The sequence below is a fragment of the Rattus norvegicus genome, chromosome 2, assembly GCF_036323735.1.
Source record: "Rattus norvegicus strain BN/NHsdMcwi chromosome 2, GRCr8, whole genome shotgun sequence".
In the NCBI taxonomy this organism is placed as follows: Eukaryota; Metazoa; Chordata; class Mammalia; order Rodentia; family Muridae; genus Rattus; species Rattus norvegicus.
Window position 1 is genome coordinate 31,901,552 of NC_086020.1, and position 20,365 is coordinate 31,921,916.

At 41.2% G+C, this 20,365-nt stretch overlaps 1 protein-coding gene across 3 annotated transcripts in view; it reads right to left on the bottom strand.

The window, feature by feature from the left end:
* The window catches only part of Fcho2 (FCH and mu domain containing endocytic adaptor 2), a 103,116-nt gene extending 88,196 nt beyond the window's left edge, over nt 1-14,920 (bottom strand). For 2 of the 3 annotated variants that reach the window (XM_063281690.1, XM_063281689.1), the window contains exons 1-2: nt 13,712-14,920; nt 4,989-5,080 (exon numbers count right to left, since the gene is read on the bottom strand). In XM_063281690.1, coding sequence (XP_063137760.1) covers nt 4,989-5,080; nt 13,712-13,882 — 263 coding nt within the window. In that variant the 5' untranslated portion in view covers nt 13,883-14,920. The remainder of the gene's footprint in view (nt 1-4,988; nt 5,081-13,711) is intronic. The other variant, NM_001191632.1, reaches the window with a different exon arrangement.
* Nucleotides 14,921-20,365: the final 5,445 nt, after the last annotated feature.

Consider the following 20,365-nt stretch of genomic DNA (forward strand, 5'->3'; position numbering starts at 1 on the left):
ACCTCAAACAGACAATAACAACAAAAATTTTGTTGTGTTTTTTTGGTTTTATTTATATTTTTAAATAATACTATAAGTAGTACTTTGATCATCTTTAAAAAGTAAATACAGAAATAAATACTAGCATCTCTTTTTTTCTTTTGGTTTTCGAGACGGGTTTTTCTTATAGCCCTAGTTGTTCTTTCTGGGATTCAACTCTATAAACCAGGGTGGCCTTGAATCCACACATCCCCCTGCCTCTGCCTCTTCATCCCCCTGCCTCTGCCTCTTCATCCCCCTGCCTCTGCCTCTTCATCCCCCTGCCTCTGCCTCTTCAGTGTTGGGATTAAATGTGTGTCCCAGCTGGGCAGTGGTTGCTCGTACCTTGAATCCCCAGCACTCAGCCAACAGAGACAGTTAGGTCTCTGGGAGTTTGAGGCCAGCCTGGTCTACAGATCAAGTTCCAGAACAGTCAAAGCTACATACAAGAAACACTGTGTTGAAAAACAAAAAACAACACAAGTGCCCATGTGAACTAGCGTGCGCTCGCTCTCTCTCTCTCTCTCTCTCTCTCTCTCTCTCTCTCTCTCACACACACACACACACACACACACACACACAGATATGTGCTACCACCACCCAGCTAGTTCTTTTGGGTTTTTTGTTTTTTGGGGTTTTTTTTTTTGGTGAAATATTAGTATCTTAGTGGTGAAGTTTAATTGGAAAAACACAGATAGCTCAGCAGTAAAGAACACTGGCTGCTCTTACAGAGGATCTCAATATAACTTCCAGCACCCACATATAATAGCTCACAACCAATTCTAACTCTAGTTCCGGAGATTTGCCACCCTCTTTTGGCCTCCATGACCATTGTACATGTATGGTACACACAAGTGCAGGCAAAACACCCATACACATAAAAATAATAATTATAAGAAAAAGAAAGACACTAAAATACCTATGAACTAGGAACAGGACATTTGACAATTTAACAATCAGTAAGGATGCCAAGAAGCCATCAGATATGTCAGGCAGCTTTTTCCTTCAGAACATCTAGAAAAGGCAGCTAAAAAAACTGAAGTAAAATAGTTTGTCATAAACAAAACTTAGAGTTAAGGAATGCCCATGTGACCTCACTGGTAAAGGAGGAAATGTAACATCTGTTAATCTAATGTTGGCTTAAGAAGTTAGGGCTGGTTGTGGCAGCACACGTCTTTAATCCTAGCACTCAGGAGATAGAGACAGGAGGATCTCTATAGTTTAGAAGCCATGTGGTCACAGATCAAGTTCAAGAACAGCCAGGGCTGTTACTCAGAGAAACCCTGTCTTGAAAATCCATTTAAATACAAAAGAAAAGTTAAATAGAAGAGCCAGGCACGAGGGCAAACTACCTTCAACTCCACCCGGGAATGCAGAGGCAGGCAGATGTGTGTCAGAGGACAACCTAGTCCATGTACTGAGTTCCAGAACAGCCAGAGCTACATAGTGAGACCTCCTCTGGAAAAAACAAAACAAAACAAAACAAAAAACCAACCAACCAGAAAGGTAAGGAACCAGAGAGGCACTTCACTGGTCAAGAGGAGTGGTTGCAGATATTAGGCAGAACTTGGGGAACCTCGTGGAAGAGGGAAGAAAGAATTGTAGGAACCAGAAAAGAGGAGTTGAGGACACTGTGGGCTGTGTTAAGCCCACAGAATCAACTAAGCAGGGCTCACAGAGACTGAAATGACAATCACAGAGCCTGTGTGAGTCTGAGCTAGGTCCTCTGCATATGTTGTATGGCTATATTGCTTAGTGTTCTTGTGGGATTCCTGACAGTGGGAAGGGGGAACTCTGACTCTTCTGTCTACTCTTGGGATCCTTTTCCTCCTACTGGGTTGTCTCATCCAGCCTTGATATGAGGGTTTGTGTCTAGTCTTACTGTAACTTGTTCTACCTTTTCTGGTTGATATCCTAGGATTCCTCTTTTCTGAAGGGAAACCAAGGAACAGTGGGGTCTGGGGAAGAGGAGGGGTTTGGGGGGAGGACTGGGAATTGTAAAGGGAGGGGAAACTGAGGTTTGGATGTAATATATGAGAAATAAATAAAAAATAAACAAAAAAATAAATAAATAAAAAAATAAATAAAATAAATAAATAAATAAATTAAAAAAAAGGTATTTTTTTAAAGAAAGGGGCTGATAAGATGGCTTAGTGAGTAATGGCCTGCCACCAAGGCTAACGACCTGAGTGTGAGCTCTCAGACCCACAGGATGTAGAAGGACAGCCAGTCCTGCAAGTTGTCCTCTGACCTCCAAACACGCCAAGAGGAAGTGATGTTCTGAGGTCTGCACATCTTCAGGAAACAGTTAACAAGTGACAGTCATTATTAATAGGACAAGGAACTCTTACTGTAAGACCTAGGATAATCACAAACTGAAAAGCATACTGCAGGTGCTACTTTTAAACCAATGGAAGAAAACAGACTTACAAAAAAGGCCCAAAAGCAGACAACAAAAAAGAAAAAAAACAGAAAAACAAACTAAGATGACATTGAGATTGATAAATTACTGGAGAATAAGTGCAGAAGATAGACCAGAAAAAAAACAAAACAAAGATAACACAACAAAGCAGCAGACTGTGCCATGTGAGCTTTATTTATTCAGTGAAGAAAGACAGTAAAACAGCACACATATCAGACAACAGCACACATATCAGACAACAGCACACATATCAGACAACAGCACACTGAAGCCTGCTGAGGTACAACAGAACACTGCAGTGTCTCCTAAGTACAACAATGTGTTTCTGTGGTTCAGAAACAAATACAAATGAATAATTAAAAGATGTTACAATATCACCAGAGATCAAGATAGGTGTTTTTAACCCTAGTCAGACAGACCAGGAAGGGCAGGGTGAGTGAGTACACTGCAAAAGCCTGACCAACAAAGACGACGAATGAACGTACAAAGAACAAGTCAGTGGCAGTGCCTACAGTGGAGGAAGCCTGCTCACGACTGCTATCTCAGGATGGAGGTAAGAAGGAACCTGGTGGGAGCTAAGACAATTCAGGCTTATCTTAACAGAAACAGAAAACCTATGAAATAATTTAAACAAGAACCCAACAAGCTGTTCTGTAGCTCAAAAATAAAAATTAAAAACAAACAAAAAATCCTCTAACTACAATACAAGGAATGGATTCTAGAACAAAAATCAGTGAAGATGAACCAGTAAGAGCAAATGCTGACATTCAGGCAAACATACAGAGTCAAGATGATTAGACTGTAAATCATCCTTTACTGAGGGCTTACTCGATGCCTAATGACATAATAAACACAGGAGCCAGAGCACACTCAATAAAATAAATAAATCAAATACTGAGCACTTCCATTCTAGTAAGAATGGTGGCACGCACCAGCACTTGGAAGGTGATCTCTGTGATTCTGAATCCAGCCTGATCTACAAAGCAAGTTCCAGGACAACCAGGCCCACACAGAGAAACCCTGCCTCAGGAAGAAAAGAAGAAGAAGAAATCACCCCACAATTACTAGACTCCCTGTGACTGACATAAATAGAGACCTCAAGGCAGAGAGTGACAGCAGTGAAGAATGTGTTGGGTAAGAGGAAAGTTCAGGAGATATCAGAGATATTGTGCCTTCCTTCCTTTATTCCTGCTTATGCTGCTGCTGCTGCTGCTGATGCAGAAGCCAGGAAGGTCAGCCTTTACCCAGCGCTCCAACTATCTGAGATTCCTTCTCCAGGTGAAAGGTGGAAGCCAGAAGAACTGTCCCATGTAAAATCATTAATATCCCAATTCCTGTGTATCATGTATCTATCTCCCTTCCCATAAACTCCATGAAAGATGATACATATTTGCAACCATTATCTTTAGAATGAAAGCAAATACTTGGTACTAAGAAAACATGAGACAGCTATGTTATTCAAAGAAAATATGAACAAATGGAATAGATTTAAAGGCCAAAAGTCCCTATAATAAAGATTTCTTTAATGTATTCACACAACAAAACAACAACAACTACACAATGAGGTAGAGCTCATCACAGAACAGCTCTATGAAGCAGGAGAAATGAGTGGATGTGGCGGCAAATGCCTGTAGTCCCAGCCTGAGATGGCTGAAACAAAATGATCAATGGCATCTTTAGCTGTATAGAGAATTCAAGGCCAGCCTGAGCTGATTTTGGTTATTGGGATGGGGGACACAGTGGCACAGGCCTTAAATTCTAGCACTGAGGAGGCTGAGAAGACAGAACTGAGTTCCAGGCCAGCCTGGTCTGCATAGTGAGCTCTGGACTGGCCAGAGCTACACAGTGTAACCTTGTTACAAAAAAAAAAGGGGGGGGGGGTAGAGAATCCAAGTACAAAAGCAGCTTTGTAAATGTCAAGTTATATTAACTTCTAGTAATTTCTAAATTGACTATTATATTCTAAAGTCTAAAGAAAATAACATTTTATAAAATTTATAGCATTTAAAACTATAAAACTTTTTCAATAGAAATTATAATGAACAACTAAACTGAGTTTGGGAGAGTTTTTTCAAATTATTTTAGCATATCTGCTTTAAAAAGATGGCAATGTGCTGCGTGGTAGTGCTACACCCTGCAGGAGGATCTCTGAGTTTGAGACCAGCCTGGTCTACAGAGCAAGTTCCAGGACAGCCAGAGCTACATGGAGAAACCCAGTCTGGAGAAAAACAAACAAAAACAACAACAAAAGAAATGACAAATGTTTCAACTTCTGAAATTCTTGTTTCATTACATTATTTTGCTAATACATTCAATGTGAAATGTATAGATATTATAAAGCAGTAATTTGCAAACCCGAGCTTCAACCATTTTATCAGCGCTCAGTGTGGAGATGATAAAAGTTTGTAAAACACTGCTTTAAAATACAACTATACTATATTTTTAAAAAGTGAATCTTGATTATTTAAGTCCAACTAAAATTTTTGCAATTATTTATATTCTTAAATTTAAATTGGTAAATTGCTAAACCACTTATAAAAACACATACCTTTCTCTTACAAAATCTGCTAGTTCTTTAGTTGATATCTGTCCATGTTTCATATTATGGTACAGAACATCAAAGCCATTATTTTTTTCCCCCTGAAATTCAAAAGATAAATAAAACCAGACATTAAAATTATGAAAATACAATATTATTAATTATTATATAATTCTTATGTTCTGGTAAGCTATTTTTCTTTAAGCTAAAAATTGTTAACTGCCTACATACTTTCAAAACAATTTCCATACCTTTAATAACATTTACAGTTGACTATACATACTCATTCCACACACATGCTAAAGTGTATAATCAATGAGATTAATCTGAAACTTTTAAGAAACGCACACCATATTTTAGGCAATCAACAGGGACTTTCTAAAATACATTATAAAACCCCATTAACATATCAAGAGATTCTGGATTATTTATGTTTTTGCTCTAAAATAACTAAATCCCAGCTCAGCATGATGATGTACACCTTTAACCCCAGCAATGGAAGGTAAAGGGAGATATGCATCTCCTTGAGCTCAAGGGTAGCCTAGTCTACATACTAGAATAGCCAGGACTATACTGAGACCTTGCCATGGATGGATGGATGGATGGATGGACGGATGGATGGATGGATGGATGGAAAGAAAATTAAATCCTGACTTCTGAGTCAAATCAGCATACTATTATTAACAACATAAGCTTTGACCATCATAAAATATTTTGTAATTTCTATTCAGATTTCAATAAACTTGAAAAAAGAGCTTAAAGTTTTTTAAGTGCTCTATTTTATTTTGGGTGCACTGGTGTTTTGTCCGTATGTGTCTGGTGAGGGTGTCAGACACCCTGGAACTAAAGTTACAACGTTAAGAGCTGCCATGCGGGTGCTGGGAATGAACCTCAGTTCTCAAAAAGAAAAGCCAGTGCTCTTAACTGCTGAGCCAGCTCTCCAACCCCACAATTTTTATTTCCTTAAAATAAAGATTTAAGAAAAGAAACAAGGGGTTGGGGACTTAGCTCAGTGGTAGAGCGTTTGCCTAGCAAGCGCAAGGCCCTGGGTTCGGTCCCCAGCTCCGAAAAAAAGAAAAAAGAAGAAAAAAAAAAAAAAAAAGAAAAGAAACAAGATATTGTTTTATCTCCAACTGATGGGATTAAAAGAATCATACAAATTTTAAAGTCTTTGTAGTATTTAACCGTGTAAGTTCTATATTATCAAATTATTACAAAGGAAATACCAAAAATGTCCATTTAATCTGTAAAATAAAGAACAATAAATTAAGTTTAACAATGCCCATATTTATGGCTTAAGTTTTTAATTTTCTTGAATGAAAGTAAAATGAGGAATGAAATATGTGCTGGGTATGAAGCAATCCTATAAGCAAGTACACAGGACCGGAAATCTAAGTTCTCAACAGCTTACCAAAACAGCAGCAAACAGGAACTTCAAACCAAGCTGACATCATTTCTAATAAACTCTTAGCTTGTAAACATCAAGTACTTGCCACACATACAACAAATAAAAATATTATATTTGTAGTAATAGAAAATATTTGGGGGCTGGAGAGATGGCTCAGTGGTTAAGAGCACTGACTGCTCTTCCAAAGGTCCTGAGTTCAAATCCCAGCAACCACATGATGGCTCACAACCATCTGTAATGAGATCTGATGCCCTCTTCTGGTGTGTCTGAACAGCTACCGTGTACTTATATATAATAAATAAATAAATCTTTAAAAAAAACTTTGTATTTTGAACTTCCATTTTTATCCATGAAGAAAAAATATAAAATTATTTTGAGTCCAACATCTCCCTAAGCTTCAACAGGTTTCCATATTTAAGAATGTATTATTTAGGGGCTGGGGATTTAGTTCAGTGGTAGAGCGCTTGCCTAGGAAGCGCAAGGCCCTGGGTTCGGTCCCCAGCTCCGAAAAAAAAGAACCAAAAAAAAAAAAAAAAGAATGTATTATTTAACGTTAGATTTTTGTGAGTTTTTTAACTTATACTGTTTGTCAAGCCATTTTTTTTCAATCAAAATAAGAATATTCTCTTAGCTAACCATTATCAAACGAAATATCATCATGTAGATTTAGAATCAACAAACGAGGTAGGCAGTTGTGGCACACAACTTTAATGCCAGTACTAGGGAGGCAAAGGCAGACAGATCTCTGTTCAATGCCAGCCTGGACTACAAAGCAAGTTCTAGGACAGCAAAGGCTATACAGAGAAACTAAAATAAAATAAATATGAATAATAAAATAAATAAATAGAAATAGAATAGACAAAAAGCAAAGGATCTTCCAAGGGATGCTATCACTGGACTAGAACACAGAAACTGCACGTGTTTGATAAAACCACCCACCAGCTTATAATGAAGTTGTAAAGCTCTAAATAGATGGTACTGAAATGCAAAACCTCAAAAACCCAAGTCTCCCAGCCCTTGAGAGGCAGAGGCAAGTGGATCTCTAAGTTTGAAGCCAAGCTGGTCTACAGAGCAAGTTCCAGGACAGCCAGGCCTACGCAAAGAAATCCTGTCTCAAAAAACCAAAAACCCTATATTTTCAGAATGTCTACTATCATGTGATTTAGTAGAACCATTGGCTGACTTACTTGAATTTGTAGCAGGATACCGTCTTTTGCAACAAAAACAGCTTGGGTACGTAACTGCTTTCACGGCTACACCCTAATACATTTCACTTTGCAAATGTTTATGCTTGTATATATACAGGCTTTCTCAGATGCTAAAAAGAAATAAGTAACTGCCTTCAGGGAAATCTAGACAAAGAAAAGGGGAGACTTTATATTTCAGTCTTTTTTTGTACCAGTAACTGCCTTCGGGGAAATCTAGACAAAGAAAAGGGGAGACTTTATATTTCAGTCTTTTTTTTGTACCTTTGGAGTATCTATCAATAGATATAAAACAATTTACAAGTCTGTTAGTACATAGCAAATATTTCTACATATATGTCCACATATGTATACATATTTAAATTTAGTGCACCATCTGATGGGATCATATTCTAAGCAAGAATACCAAGTTACAATATAACTTTTTTATTATTATTTCTTTAATGGATATGAGTACACTGTTGCTGTCTTCAGACACACCAGAAGAGGGCATCAGATCCCATTACAGATGGTTGTGAGCCACCATGTGGTTGCTGGGAATTGAACTCAGGACATCTGGAAGATTAGACCTCTGAGCCATCTCTCCAGCCCTATTTAGAACTTTAAACTAATAAAAGATAAGCTTCTATTTTGTGCTTCCAGTCATATCAAATACTTTTCTAAAGACACAATTTTAAATTTTCCACCTGATTAAAAAAATTCCACCAAAATGTACTATTAATCTCTCATCTAAAATACCAGATTTAAAATTGACAAAAATTGTTTTACATTCCAAAGTCCTACTGACAGAATAATAGAGTTTCTAAAAGCATTTTAATCCTCCCAGATTTACCCATATAACTACAGATCAAACTGGATAACTGAGAGCTTCAACTTAATTTAAGACTAAACTATGACGACGCCAATGAAGCAGTGAATGAAATGAGACTATTTACAGGCTAAACAGTAAGATTAAAAGGAAAGGCTTCAGGATCAAAACACCTAGTCATGTGTTTGTTAACTTTTGATGTGTTGACTGAGACGCCCTCTGGAGAAAGTTACCTAACTCAAAACTTCAGTTTATCATAATGTGACATGCACTAAGGAATACGTGGTATGTTATATGGGTTTGGTTCACTATGTAAAGTAATATTCATAAAGCATTAAACACAAGTCTATCATACTTATTTTCCTTTTAATTATTATCTGTGAAATTATTTCCTTTTATGTTTTTACTGATGAACAATCTAGGTGTATATATACAAAGTCATTTTAATTATTACAGTGCAGTGTTCTTACAGATAATCTCAGTATTGTAAACTATTACTTAACTCTTTCTGTAAGCAAGATTCAGCAAAAGAGACAACAAAATCCGGGATAATAGCCTTTTAAAGTTATGTAATATGTTGAGGAGCTAACGTTTGTTTTTACATATTAAGAGTAATGGTGTGGATTAACAGGAAAAAATATTTCAGCTTGATTATCAATAGTACACTAAGCTTTAGGGCAACAGACTTATCAGCAACAAAACATCTGTTATGTAGGAAGTCTTGAACATGTTTTTTTCTTTAAAGTACAGGATTAAGGAATTTTTAATTTAGCAGTTTCACTTAGGAAAAACTATAAAGAAAAAGGGAGGATGTGCTGCTTTCAAAACAGCTTGAAATGTGTTTCAATGATTCAAGCTTTCCCCTATCAAAATGCCACAATAAAAAGGTCTGTCTTCATAAGCATTCGGGAGAACACCACTCACTGGTTGTTTGGCTAGAGACTTAACTTCAACCTTTTCCATTACCTCACCTTGACCACTGGTTTGTTTTTTGTTTTTTTGGTTTTTTTTGAACTAAAAAATGTGTGTACGCATGTACAATATGTTTTAAACTTTGACAAGTTTTATTTTCTTACCACTGCAAATACTAGAGGGAATAAATATTTAATTCTCTACAGAATTATTTCATAAATGACCATGCACTTTGTAAAACTGTAAGATGTTTAAGGTAGAAACTATGAGACCCTTATAAGCTAGCTGCTTAGTTATAGCTCCTAGGCTCTCCTCGATCCTTTTTGCCTCCTCTGAGAACCTCTCATGCTCTAATTTAGAGCCCCAATTCCAGACTGGAAATAAAATTCAACTTATTTTTAATCTATTTCCCTATTTGTTCCTAGTAGTGGAAATGAAGGCAAAGATTGAAACATAAATTAGATTTCAGATATTCAAATTATTCTTGTTCCTCTATTAATCTGAACAAGAGGCATGAAAAATATACACAAAAACATCCAGAAGCTCATATTCTGAAATAGGCAAAAACAAGGCTACACTTAATGTTCAACTGACAAAACATCTCTGAAACAGGAAAAAACAATTTAAAATTGTTAGTAAACTTAAAAATATTAGCATGTCCAAAATATGTTTTTAAAAAAAGCTTTTCGGGCTGGAGAGATGGCTCAGTGGTTAAGAGCACTGACTGCTCTTCCAGAGGTCCTGAGTTCAAATCCCAGCAACCACATGGTGGCTCACAACCATCTATAATGGGATCTGATGCCCTCTTCTGGTGTGTCTGAATACAAGAGACACTGTGCTCGCATACATAAATAAATAAATATTTAAAAAAAAAAAAAGCTTTTCTTTTTTAATTTCATATGTTTATTATGAGATTGTGGGGGGCTGGAGAGATGGCTCAGTGCTCAAGAGCACTGACTGCTCTTTCAGAGGTCCTGAGTTCAAGTCCCAGAAACCACATGGTGGCTCACAACCATCTGTAATAGGATCCAATGCCCTCTTCTGGTGTGTCTGAAGACAGCTACAGTGTACTCATACACATAGAATAAATTACTTAATTAAAAAAAGAGAGAGAGAGATTGTGGGGAATGTCTATCAGCCAAGGCTAACAGAGGGCAACTGCAGGAGTCTTGCCCTACTACACAAGTCCTCCTGTCAGGCTTCAGACAGAAGTCTTAACCAGCTTTGCTATCTGTGCCTGTCCTAAGAACATCAATCCCTAGGCAATCTTTGTAACAGGGTTCTAAGTTTCCACTTAAGTCTAACGTGTGTGGAGTAATCCTAAAACTCATATGGAAATAAAAGGGACCCCCCCCCAGAATAACCAAAATCTTTTTTAAAAAAAGAAAGAAAAAACATGTAGGATTTGTGTATTTCCTGCCTCCTGACTCAGTATACAAACCTGTATTAAATAGTATAGTAGCTGTTGACATAAAATTAGACCGGAATAAAATTGAAAATTCAAAAATAAACTCATACACTCATGGTCAAGTGATATTTGAAGATCACCAAAACCCAATGAGGAAAGAAGACCTTTAAAAAAAAAAAACTAGCACAAAGACATGCACTTCAAAGACGGACGTGGAGCCTTTTCTTTGACACACAGGATTATGTTCAAATAGAACACAGGAGACAGATAAAGTAAAACTAAGGAGACAGACATCCATTAGGCTAGCACAAGCCTCTTAGGATGATAGAAGCACAGGTGACAGCAGAGTGGGAGCTGGACCTCAGAAGGTACTATTATAAAATAAAGAGGCAGCCCTCCAGGTGGAGAAGTCGCCTCCACACCATGTGTCTGTGCAGCTACTGTTAAGTCGCTGCGATGCCCATCAGGTGGTCATGAGTTTCTCTGGTTTCCTGCTCCTGTTTTCTCCTCCTTGCAGGCAGGATGGCCTACAAGCAGATCTACTGTCATGTTACACAGTACATGTCACTCTCTAAACAACTGCCACAACCTCATCTGATGTCTGAACAGGAGTGGAGGAGCCTTTGTGTCCAACAGAGTCTAGGATGGGTTCAGTACACGATTCAGGAGCCCAAAATGCATATTCTCTTTAGACACCTCTTCCAAAACACACACACACACACACACACACACACACACAATTAAGTATAGCTGGGATCATCTAATCTTTTTTCAAATTTAATATGTATACATAAGGTAGTATTCAGTGAATATTTGAAAAATGTACAAATCTTCCATCCATACCTGTGCATGACCTGTATTCTTATCAGCAAGTATTCAGCTAAATATAAGTTGTTGAAAATAAATTTTCTTGTAGTTTTTTTTCTTAATACAAGTGCCTGTTTTACTTTATTTGTCACTTTTATTAAATAAAGTTTATATGTTACATGAAGGAAGGAAGGAAGGGAGGGAGGGAGAGAGGGAGGGCAGGTAGATAGGTAGGTAGATGCGTGTATCTAAAAGTCTGAAATGGTATACCTGGGAGGTAGAAGCATGCAATCTGAGTTCAAAACCTGGTCTACACAGTCAGTTCCAGGACAGTCAGGGCTAAGTAAATAGACCTATCTCAAAAAAATTAATTAATTAATTAATTTTTTTAAAAAAAAGTGCACCCAGGGCTAATAGAAACGGCACACACCTGTATTCCCAGCATTCTGTAGGCAGAAACAGGAGGATCAGAAGGCCAGGAAACTGCCTTTAAATAGTGGGCAGGCACAAGATTTGGGGGGGATTATCCAACTATAAAAAGAATTCAGTGACAAAAAGGCAATAAAAATCAAATTTTAAAACTGACAATGGATCTACAAAGAAAAATACTTAAAATGGGCAAAAAAAAGTTCAATACCATTAACCACAGAAAAATGCAAATCAAAACCACAAGATGCTACTTCATGTCCACCTTCATAATAATAAAAGACAGCAAGTGTTAGTGAGTATATACTCTGAGACACAACAGAGCAAGTTGCAACGCTGTACCACTCTGAGGAACAGTCTAGCAGCTGACTGAACTAGTAATACATCTGCTTCTTGGCCCTTTGGCTAACCATGTGCAAATATAGAGTTAACCACATGATCCAGTAAATTCCATTCCCCAAAGAAATAAAAACACATGCTCTGACAAACATGTATAAGTGTTCACTGCAGTATTACTCATAATAAAAGAGTAGTTAGGATGGGTACCAAATATCCATCACCAATGAATAGATAAGTAAAAAAATGGAATGGAATATTATTTGATCATAAAAAGGAATGAAATACTTATATATATTATCTCGTGGATTACCTTTGAAAATATTATGTTAAGTGAAACAGGCCAGTCATCAGAGTTCCATTTAAATGCTGAGTCCAGAAAAGACAGAACTGTAGAAGCAGAGAGATCAGTTGCCTAGGGGCTGAGGCAAGGGGCAAACTGGAAATGACTGCTAACCGGTAAGGATTCTTTCTGAGCTTATCAAATTGCTCTAAAATTGACTGTGGTGATGTTTGACCAAAACAATGAAGAACTCTTCACAATACATACTTTAAATGCATGCACTGCATACATGGAAAGAGAACCTCAATAAATTCGCTCTTTAAAAACACCACGGCGTACGATGTTTGTGGAAAACGAGTTAACATTGAAAATAAATAACCATGAACTGATTGTATTATTGAGCAAGCCCATGCTTGAGACTGAATTAAGAATCTCAGACAGCAGTGGCTGGCGTGACTGAAAGCTGACTCCTTTCAACACTTCTACACCTTACCCAAATAAAAGTGCCGTATTTTCAACTGTCGGGCCACAAAAACCAAGTTCGGCCAAGATACCTGAGCAAACACGTAACTTTCCTTGTTCACGGCTGAAGCGTACTTGCCATTATCGGCTAACAGTAACTGCACGAAAGCACTCGTTGAGCAGAGGGCTGTGGGGAAAACGAGGAAGGTCCACGAAATCCAACTTCCACAGGCTTTGTGAGCAGGCCTGGAGGCAAAGTCCTGGGCGAAGCCCCACCAGCCCAGCCGCGCGGCCGAGAGGAAGTGCCGAGCCCGTGCGGCCGTGCACGGACTCTGAGCGGGGCTCCGGGCCTGCGCCGCGGGAAGCAGACCGGCCGGGTGCCCGGCTCCCCGCGCCCGACGCCGCGCACGCCCCGTCGGCGCTTTGTCCCCGCCCGGCGCCGCCGGCCCTCGGAGTCCCCCCGCCACGGCTCCCGGGCCGCGCTGCCAGCCGGGGCGCCCCGCGCAGTTGCCGACCCGGAGGACGCGGTAGCCGCAGAGCCGTGGCCCGCAGGAGTTCGGCCGGGCAACCCCAGGCCGTGGACTCTAGCTCGGCCGCCTGAGGAGCCGCCGCCCGCCGCGCACGCAGGCCGCGGGGAGAAGCCGAAGCCCATGGCGTCCCCAACACCCTCCGCTCACCCAGAAATTCTCCACGAAATGCGCCATGACCATCGTGCCGCCGCCGCGCCGGGTTCCGCGTCCGCACCCGCCCGCCGCTGTGTAAACACGGACCGGCCCCCACGGCGCCCCCGCCTCTCGCCGCCGCCGCCGCCTTCTTCCCAGAGACCGCCCGCGCCCTCCAGGGCGCATGCGCCACCTAGCGGCCGCCGCAGGGGGACGAGCGCCTGGACGTGGAGCCCCGAGTGCGCGTGCGCGCAGCCTGTCGGGGTCCGAGCGTTCGCTGGGAATTTAACAGAGCTTAGTCTCCGCGATCCTCTGGGGCTGGCGGGAGCCAAGCGACCCGCAGGCCCGGGGGCGGGGCTAATAGGGCCCCACCCACTCGCGGCCACTGTCCGGGCCTTCGAGGATCTCCAACAGACCCAGGTCCGGCCAGGCTGGGACTAGGGAAACTTGGCCGCCGGCCACCCCAAGGAGACTGGGAAACCTTTGGTCAAAGAGAGCCTTTCCTTGACTGGGAAGTAAGATCCAAAACAAAACTATCCAAGGCCGGAAAGGGAGGGAACGCCCAATGTCGCCTGCAAGACTCGGGCACCGCAGTCGGTCACAAGGGAGCCGGCCCGCCTGGACCGCCTGCTGAGAGCAGGAGTGACCCGAAAGGCGACACCTCCAGGCCTGTTCACAAAGCCCATGGTGGCAATCTTACCAATTTGTACACTCAGGAAGAAAGGACACAAGTTTTAACATGCCTCGGCCTGATGGAGAAAATAAATCCCTCTCCATGCCTTTCTTTCCAAAAGTTTAAAACAAAAACTTTTAGAGGTCCCAAGTTCATTAAGCTAGGTCAAAATCTGCAAGTTTGAAGTCAAGCGCTCCACAAATGATTTAGTGTCGTTTTAACTACAATATATACACCGCGCTCTCTAAGATCTTGTTTTCAAACATGGACAATATGACACTTTCTTCAAGGGAAAATCATTTGCCTCCCCAAAAGGAAAAACTTTCATATGGATGTATATAAAATCTTTAATATATCTTTTATATGGTTGAAATGCAAAATATAACCAGGTTACAGTTGTACCTTTAGAAGAATACGACATCTAGAATCTGCTTAACAGTATTCCATGGGAGCTGAGCAGAAGACTAGGGTACAGGTGGAACAAGATTGGCCATAAGAGTTAATATTTGGAGTTGGGTGATAGAAAAATGCTAATTCAATATACTATTTTAAAAGATTTATGTGTCTGAGTGATTTCCCTGCATGTTAAGTATGAATTCCATGCATGTGCCTGGTGCCCAATAAGACCAGAAGAGCGTGTGAGATCCCCTGGAACTGAAGATATAGAGAGTTGTAAATCACCATGTGGACATTGGAATTGAATCAGAGTCCTCTGCAAGAGCAGTAATGCTCCTAACCACTGAGCAATCTCTCCTTTTGTATTTTTGTTTGTTTGGTTTTTTTTTCTTATATATGGTAACTCTCCTATTAAATATTTGCTTTTGTTCTGTTAAACCATCAGTAGATATACTATCCTTGGTGCTGAAGATATAAGAAAATTCTAACAAAAGGAGTAAGTTCACCCTGCAAAAGTGGCTGACATGGATTCCTAATATCACTGGGGACTTAATGCAAGAAAGGATCCTGAAATTCTAGGTGTTAAGTGACCATATCTCTCTGTGTGTCCGTGTCTCTGTCTCTCTCTCTCTCTCTTACACACACACACACACACACACACACACACACACACACACACACACTTCCTTTAAAAAGAAAAGCTATGGGCTCAAGAGATGGCTCAGCGGTTAAGAGCACTGACTGCTCTTCCAGAGGTCATAAGTTCAATTCCCAGCTCACAACCATCTGTAATGAATCCAATCTGGTGTGTCTAAAGACAACTACAGTATAGTCATATACATAAAATACATAAAATAAATAAAATAACTTAAATAATATATTGTTATATATAAACATTTTATAGATGTGTGTATATAAATATATATACACATACACATATATATTAGCTACACAAGTGACTGTTAATTGTGATCTAATATTAAGCACCAATCCCTAACCACAAACTTCCTTTCCCATAACCAATGCCATTCGGGTCCCAGCAAAGCCCCTGTTAATATCTTTTTCTCTATCCTCATATTTGCTGTGAATACACTGTAGCTGTCTCTAGACACACCAGAAGAGGGCATCAGATCTCATTACAGATGGTTGTGAGCCACCATGTGGCTGCTGGGAATTGAACTCAGGACCTCTGGAAGAGCAGTCAGTGCTCTTAACCACTGAGCCATCTCTCCAGCCCTCTCTATCCTCATATTAAAAGGTAAAGTGTGAATGGCAGTGAAAACCCGTGAGTGGTGTGGAATGGTTACCCACATCAGAAGCAGGCAGCTTTGAAGTTCAGGCAAATTTGAGACACTGAAGTACTTACAGAAGGAAGGTTAACTTGTCAAACCCTTCCTCTCGGTTTGAATGCAATTGGCTCTTGCATAACAAAAAGTGGCTTTTTGGAGTAGTGTCAAAGCCAGATTTGCCTTCTCTTAAGGTTCTAATTTGTGGTTACAAAACAGACTGTTCAGCAGAGTGCTCACAGTAGCCGTAGCTGCTACACTGGCCACCATTTTGTTGTTGGTCTCATAGATATCAAGGCTGTCTGCCACGAAGATAAACACTCTTCTGTGTGTTTCGGGCACTCATAAGGTTCATTGTGTGGTGATTACCTGGTCTTTAAGTTGCAGAGCCTTATAAATAGTGATTAAGGTGACGGGATTTCAGATAAGACAGTATAATAGAAGAAGAATCTGGGTGGCGTCAGCCACCTTCCATCGTTATGAGAGATGTTCCCAGGGATTCTGGAAGAGGAAAGGCCTTGAGTGGGGAGCCACTCGGACGCCTTAGAGTACGATTGCTCACACACTTGGCCTGACATGTCTAACAACAATGTAGGACTTCCTGTCACTTAGTGCCAGTCACCTGACAGTTACTCAGTTAATGTTTGGTGACTGAGTGGATCATTAAGCCTATCATAAGCATGCCAAGGTGGCCAAGTCCTTGGCGATGCAGTCTCTCCATTCTTTTACACATGCTCTTTAATCTCGATGCTAATCCAATGCTTATAACAATATGGGGTTCTGCTTGGTTGAACTTTTCACCTTAGTTTAAATAGTTTCAAACAAATTCTTATGGGCTTGAGCACCCTTGTTATAGAGTACTGGTTTTAGTAAAACTAAGATGACATTGAACAAAGTTGTCTTAGTTAGGGTTTCTATTCCTGCACAAACATCATGACCAAGAAACAAGTTGGGGAGTAAAGGGTTTATTCAGCTTACACTTCTATGTTGCTGTTCATCACCAAAGGAAGTCAGGACTGGAACTCCAGCAGGTCAGGAAGCAAGAGCTGATGCAGAGGCCATGGAGGGATGTTTCTTACTGGCTTGCTTCCCCTGGCTTGCCCAGCTTGCTTTCTTATAGAACCCAAGAGTACCAGCCCAGGGACAGCGCCACCCACAATGGGCTGGGTCCTCCCGCCTTGATCACTAATTGAGAAAATGCCTTACAGCTGGGTCTCATGGATGCATTTCCACAGCTAAGGTTCCTTTTCTGTGATAACTACAGCTTGTGTCGAGTTGACACACAAAACCAGCCAGTACAAAAGTATTCAAGATGGGCTTTACAGGAGCTCTCGTGGGGACAGCGCTCAACACTTGAGCCTCCCATTTTGAGATGTCCTCATAGGAATTATCTCCCATACCTGCTATAACCATGTCTGGGGAGAGGCTGCTGTTTCCCATTACATTCTTACCCAAGCATAGACATTACAGCCCAAAGCATTCCTGGGCTGTTAAATCATAACATAATGAACGGTAGCAAGTAATAGAAGGAAAATTTTACATAAAATAAGCTTACTTGGGGCTTATAAAATATGGCTTACGTCCAAGTTCAAAGGCCCAAAGCATTAAGCAATAGAACTTGTCCACTTATGCATTCTTCAGTATGAATGTGGCCTTCTGACCCAGCTTTACAGCTGAAAGCACATTAGTCAACATTTAGTGGCAAGGCCTATTTCCTCATAACTGCTAGTTTCGTTTCAGAGGAGTGGCTCTAAAGGAAAGCGCATTTTCCCACTTGTGCTAGATGTAATTTTTGTAAATGCATTTATTTCACCAAGTCCTCAAATGAGAGCAGCTCAGGAGAGGCTTGAGTAAGACCCAGCCCCTGTTGTTTCCTTCACAAGGCAACATCTTGTGGCAGGTGCTGTACTCCTCCCAACAACAGCAAGTGGGGAAAGAGCTAAGCCCCCAAGAGGCAAGAAACAGGGAGATCTCAGACATCTGCAATTCTCTTGTTTTTTTTTCCCCCCTGCTTGAGAACAAGCATATTTAAAGCTAACGCTTTATGCAAAACAAAGAAAAGCCAAGGTAGCAGATGGTAGCCAGGCAGGCTGCGCTGTGAAGGCTGAGGGGTAGGAAGGAACGAGCAGAGCAAAGGGCAGGAGGGAAGCAAATGCATCCTCTGCACAGCTGCCTCTGCTCTGACTGCACAGCCAGGCGCTCGTCTCTCTTCTCTCGCAGGTGCACTTGGGACTGGCAGCCATTAGATGTGGCATCATCTCTCCCTCTGGAATGAGATGTATTTTCCCCGGAGGGCTCCCTTCCCTTGCTGTCTGCTCAAAAAGCATAAACACCTGACAGGCAGGCTTTACACTAGTGGTGGCCACACCAGGAGCCAAATAGAGCTCTCTCGAAACTAAGAGAAACTAGAGAGTCACAAAGGCACTGACAGCCTAAAGACAGGAATGTTAAGTGGAAAGGCAGAAGACGGTATGATAAGTAAGCTAAAATCACAGATACACACACACACACACACACACACACACACACACACACAAAATTCACAAAAATACTTTGTACAGAGGTAAGAATGAGATAGAAAAATGAATAAGTTTTTAGACTAATAATTATTAAATACTTTATTTTACTTTAATAGGACCATGTCCAGAGTAAAGAACAATTCTTGTTCTTTTTATTTAACTGTAACTGGGCCTAATCTTCTTTAATATCCTTCACTGGTTCTCTCCCTTCCCTCATTTATATAGGCAGTAGTCAGCTAATTAAGACACAATCCAGGGGGCTGGAGACGATGGAAGAGTCTCACTAAGGTATGGGAACAGTACCTGACACACCGGTGGTAACAGAGCATGTGTGTTAAGTGAATAAGGTGGCATTGTTTCAAAAGGGTACTCTCACAGAAATTAGCCTTTCCTCTTCCGTTTCTCTTTCATGAAGGAACTAACAAGAAGCTGTCTTGACAAGGGCTATCCTCCTTTAGCACAGTAGACTGGGGCACCCATGAACAGTAGACACCAGAATGACTCCCCGGGCTGGCTATCTCCCTAGCTAGAAGAATAGCACTAGGAACTAAGCTACAGCAGCCAAGCAAGAGGCACCTTTGGCTAAGCTGTGCATGGAGGAAGTAGACTTGATCATCCTTAAAGATCCTCTGGAGCCTGGGCAGGGCTCTGAGTCTGGTTGGTATGGTTCGGATCCAGCTCCTTTCCTATGAGACTGTGTCTGAAGACTTGGTCTCTAGTACGGTGCTGTTAAGATACTTGAACCTTTAAGGGGAGGTGGGCCTATTGGAAATAATTAGGCCACGAGAGCACTCATTATGAGGGATTAATGCAGGTCTCTTGGGACTGGCTTGGTTCGTGCAAAAATGGAATGTTGTAAAGTTACAACGTAGCCAGACATCTCTTGTGAACTCTTCCTCGAACTCTACTTACCGTGGTGCCGTCTACCAAGAGGCCTGCACTGCAACTGAGCAGCTGGCTGTGCTGTGTTCTCCAATTTCTAGAACGCTGGGCTTGATAGGGTCTGAGGCCTGCCTGCTCTGCAGAAAGGAACCCATGCCTGATACTGTAAACCTGGTCAAAAGCCCCTGGCTAGGGAGATCATAGGCTCTAGGGGGCCCTACCTTTGTTGTTTGCCTAAACGAACAAGGCATCAACTGTCTTCTTTTTCACTTAGAGCTGCTCTCAGCCTTGCTCAGCCTTATAGTGAGCAGTAGGTAGTGAAGAGACAGCTGGCCAAAGTGCTAAGGGTAAGCGACTGTTGAGTGCTGAGTCCTAAATAAGCCATCACTCCCTCCCAGACTCAGGAAGCGTCAAGGAAGGAAGTCAGGACAGGAGACCAAAAGACAGGAACCGGGAGGCAGAAGCTGATGATGCAGAGGCCATGGAGGTAGTGCTGCTTCCTGGGTTGCTCTTCCTGGTTTGCTCAACCTGCTTTCTTATAGAACCCAGGACCACCAGTTCACAGTTCACGGATGGCACCACCCATCGTGGGCTGGGCCCTCTCCATTGATCGCTAATTGAGAAAATGCCTTCCAGCTGGATCACATGAAGACATTGCCTCAACTGACATGCCTTCCTCTCTGATGACTCTAGCTTGTGTCAAGTTGTTAGAAAACCAGCCAGTACAACCACTGAGATTAACCAGGATCATGCAGTCATGAACTCAACAGCTAAGGTTACCTGCAGGAGACAGGGCCTGGCAACATTCCATAGTAGACAGGAAAGGGATCATGCCTCCATCTGTTCCTGAGGAACTGTTGACAGTCAATGGTTGCTAAGGGAAGATTTATTTTCCTCAGTGGTATAGCCATTA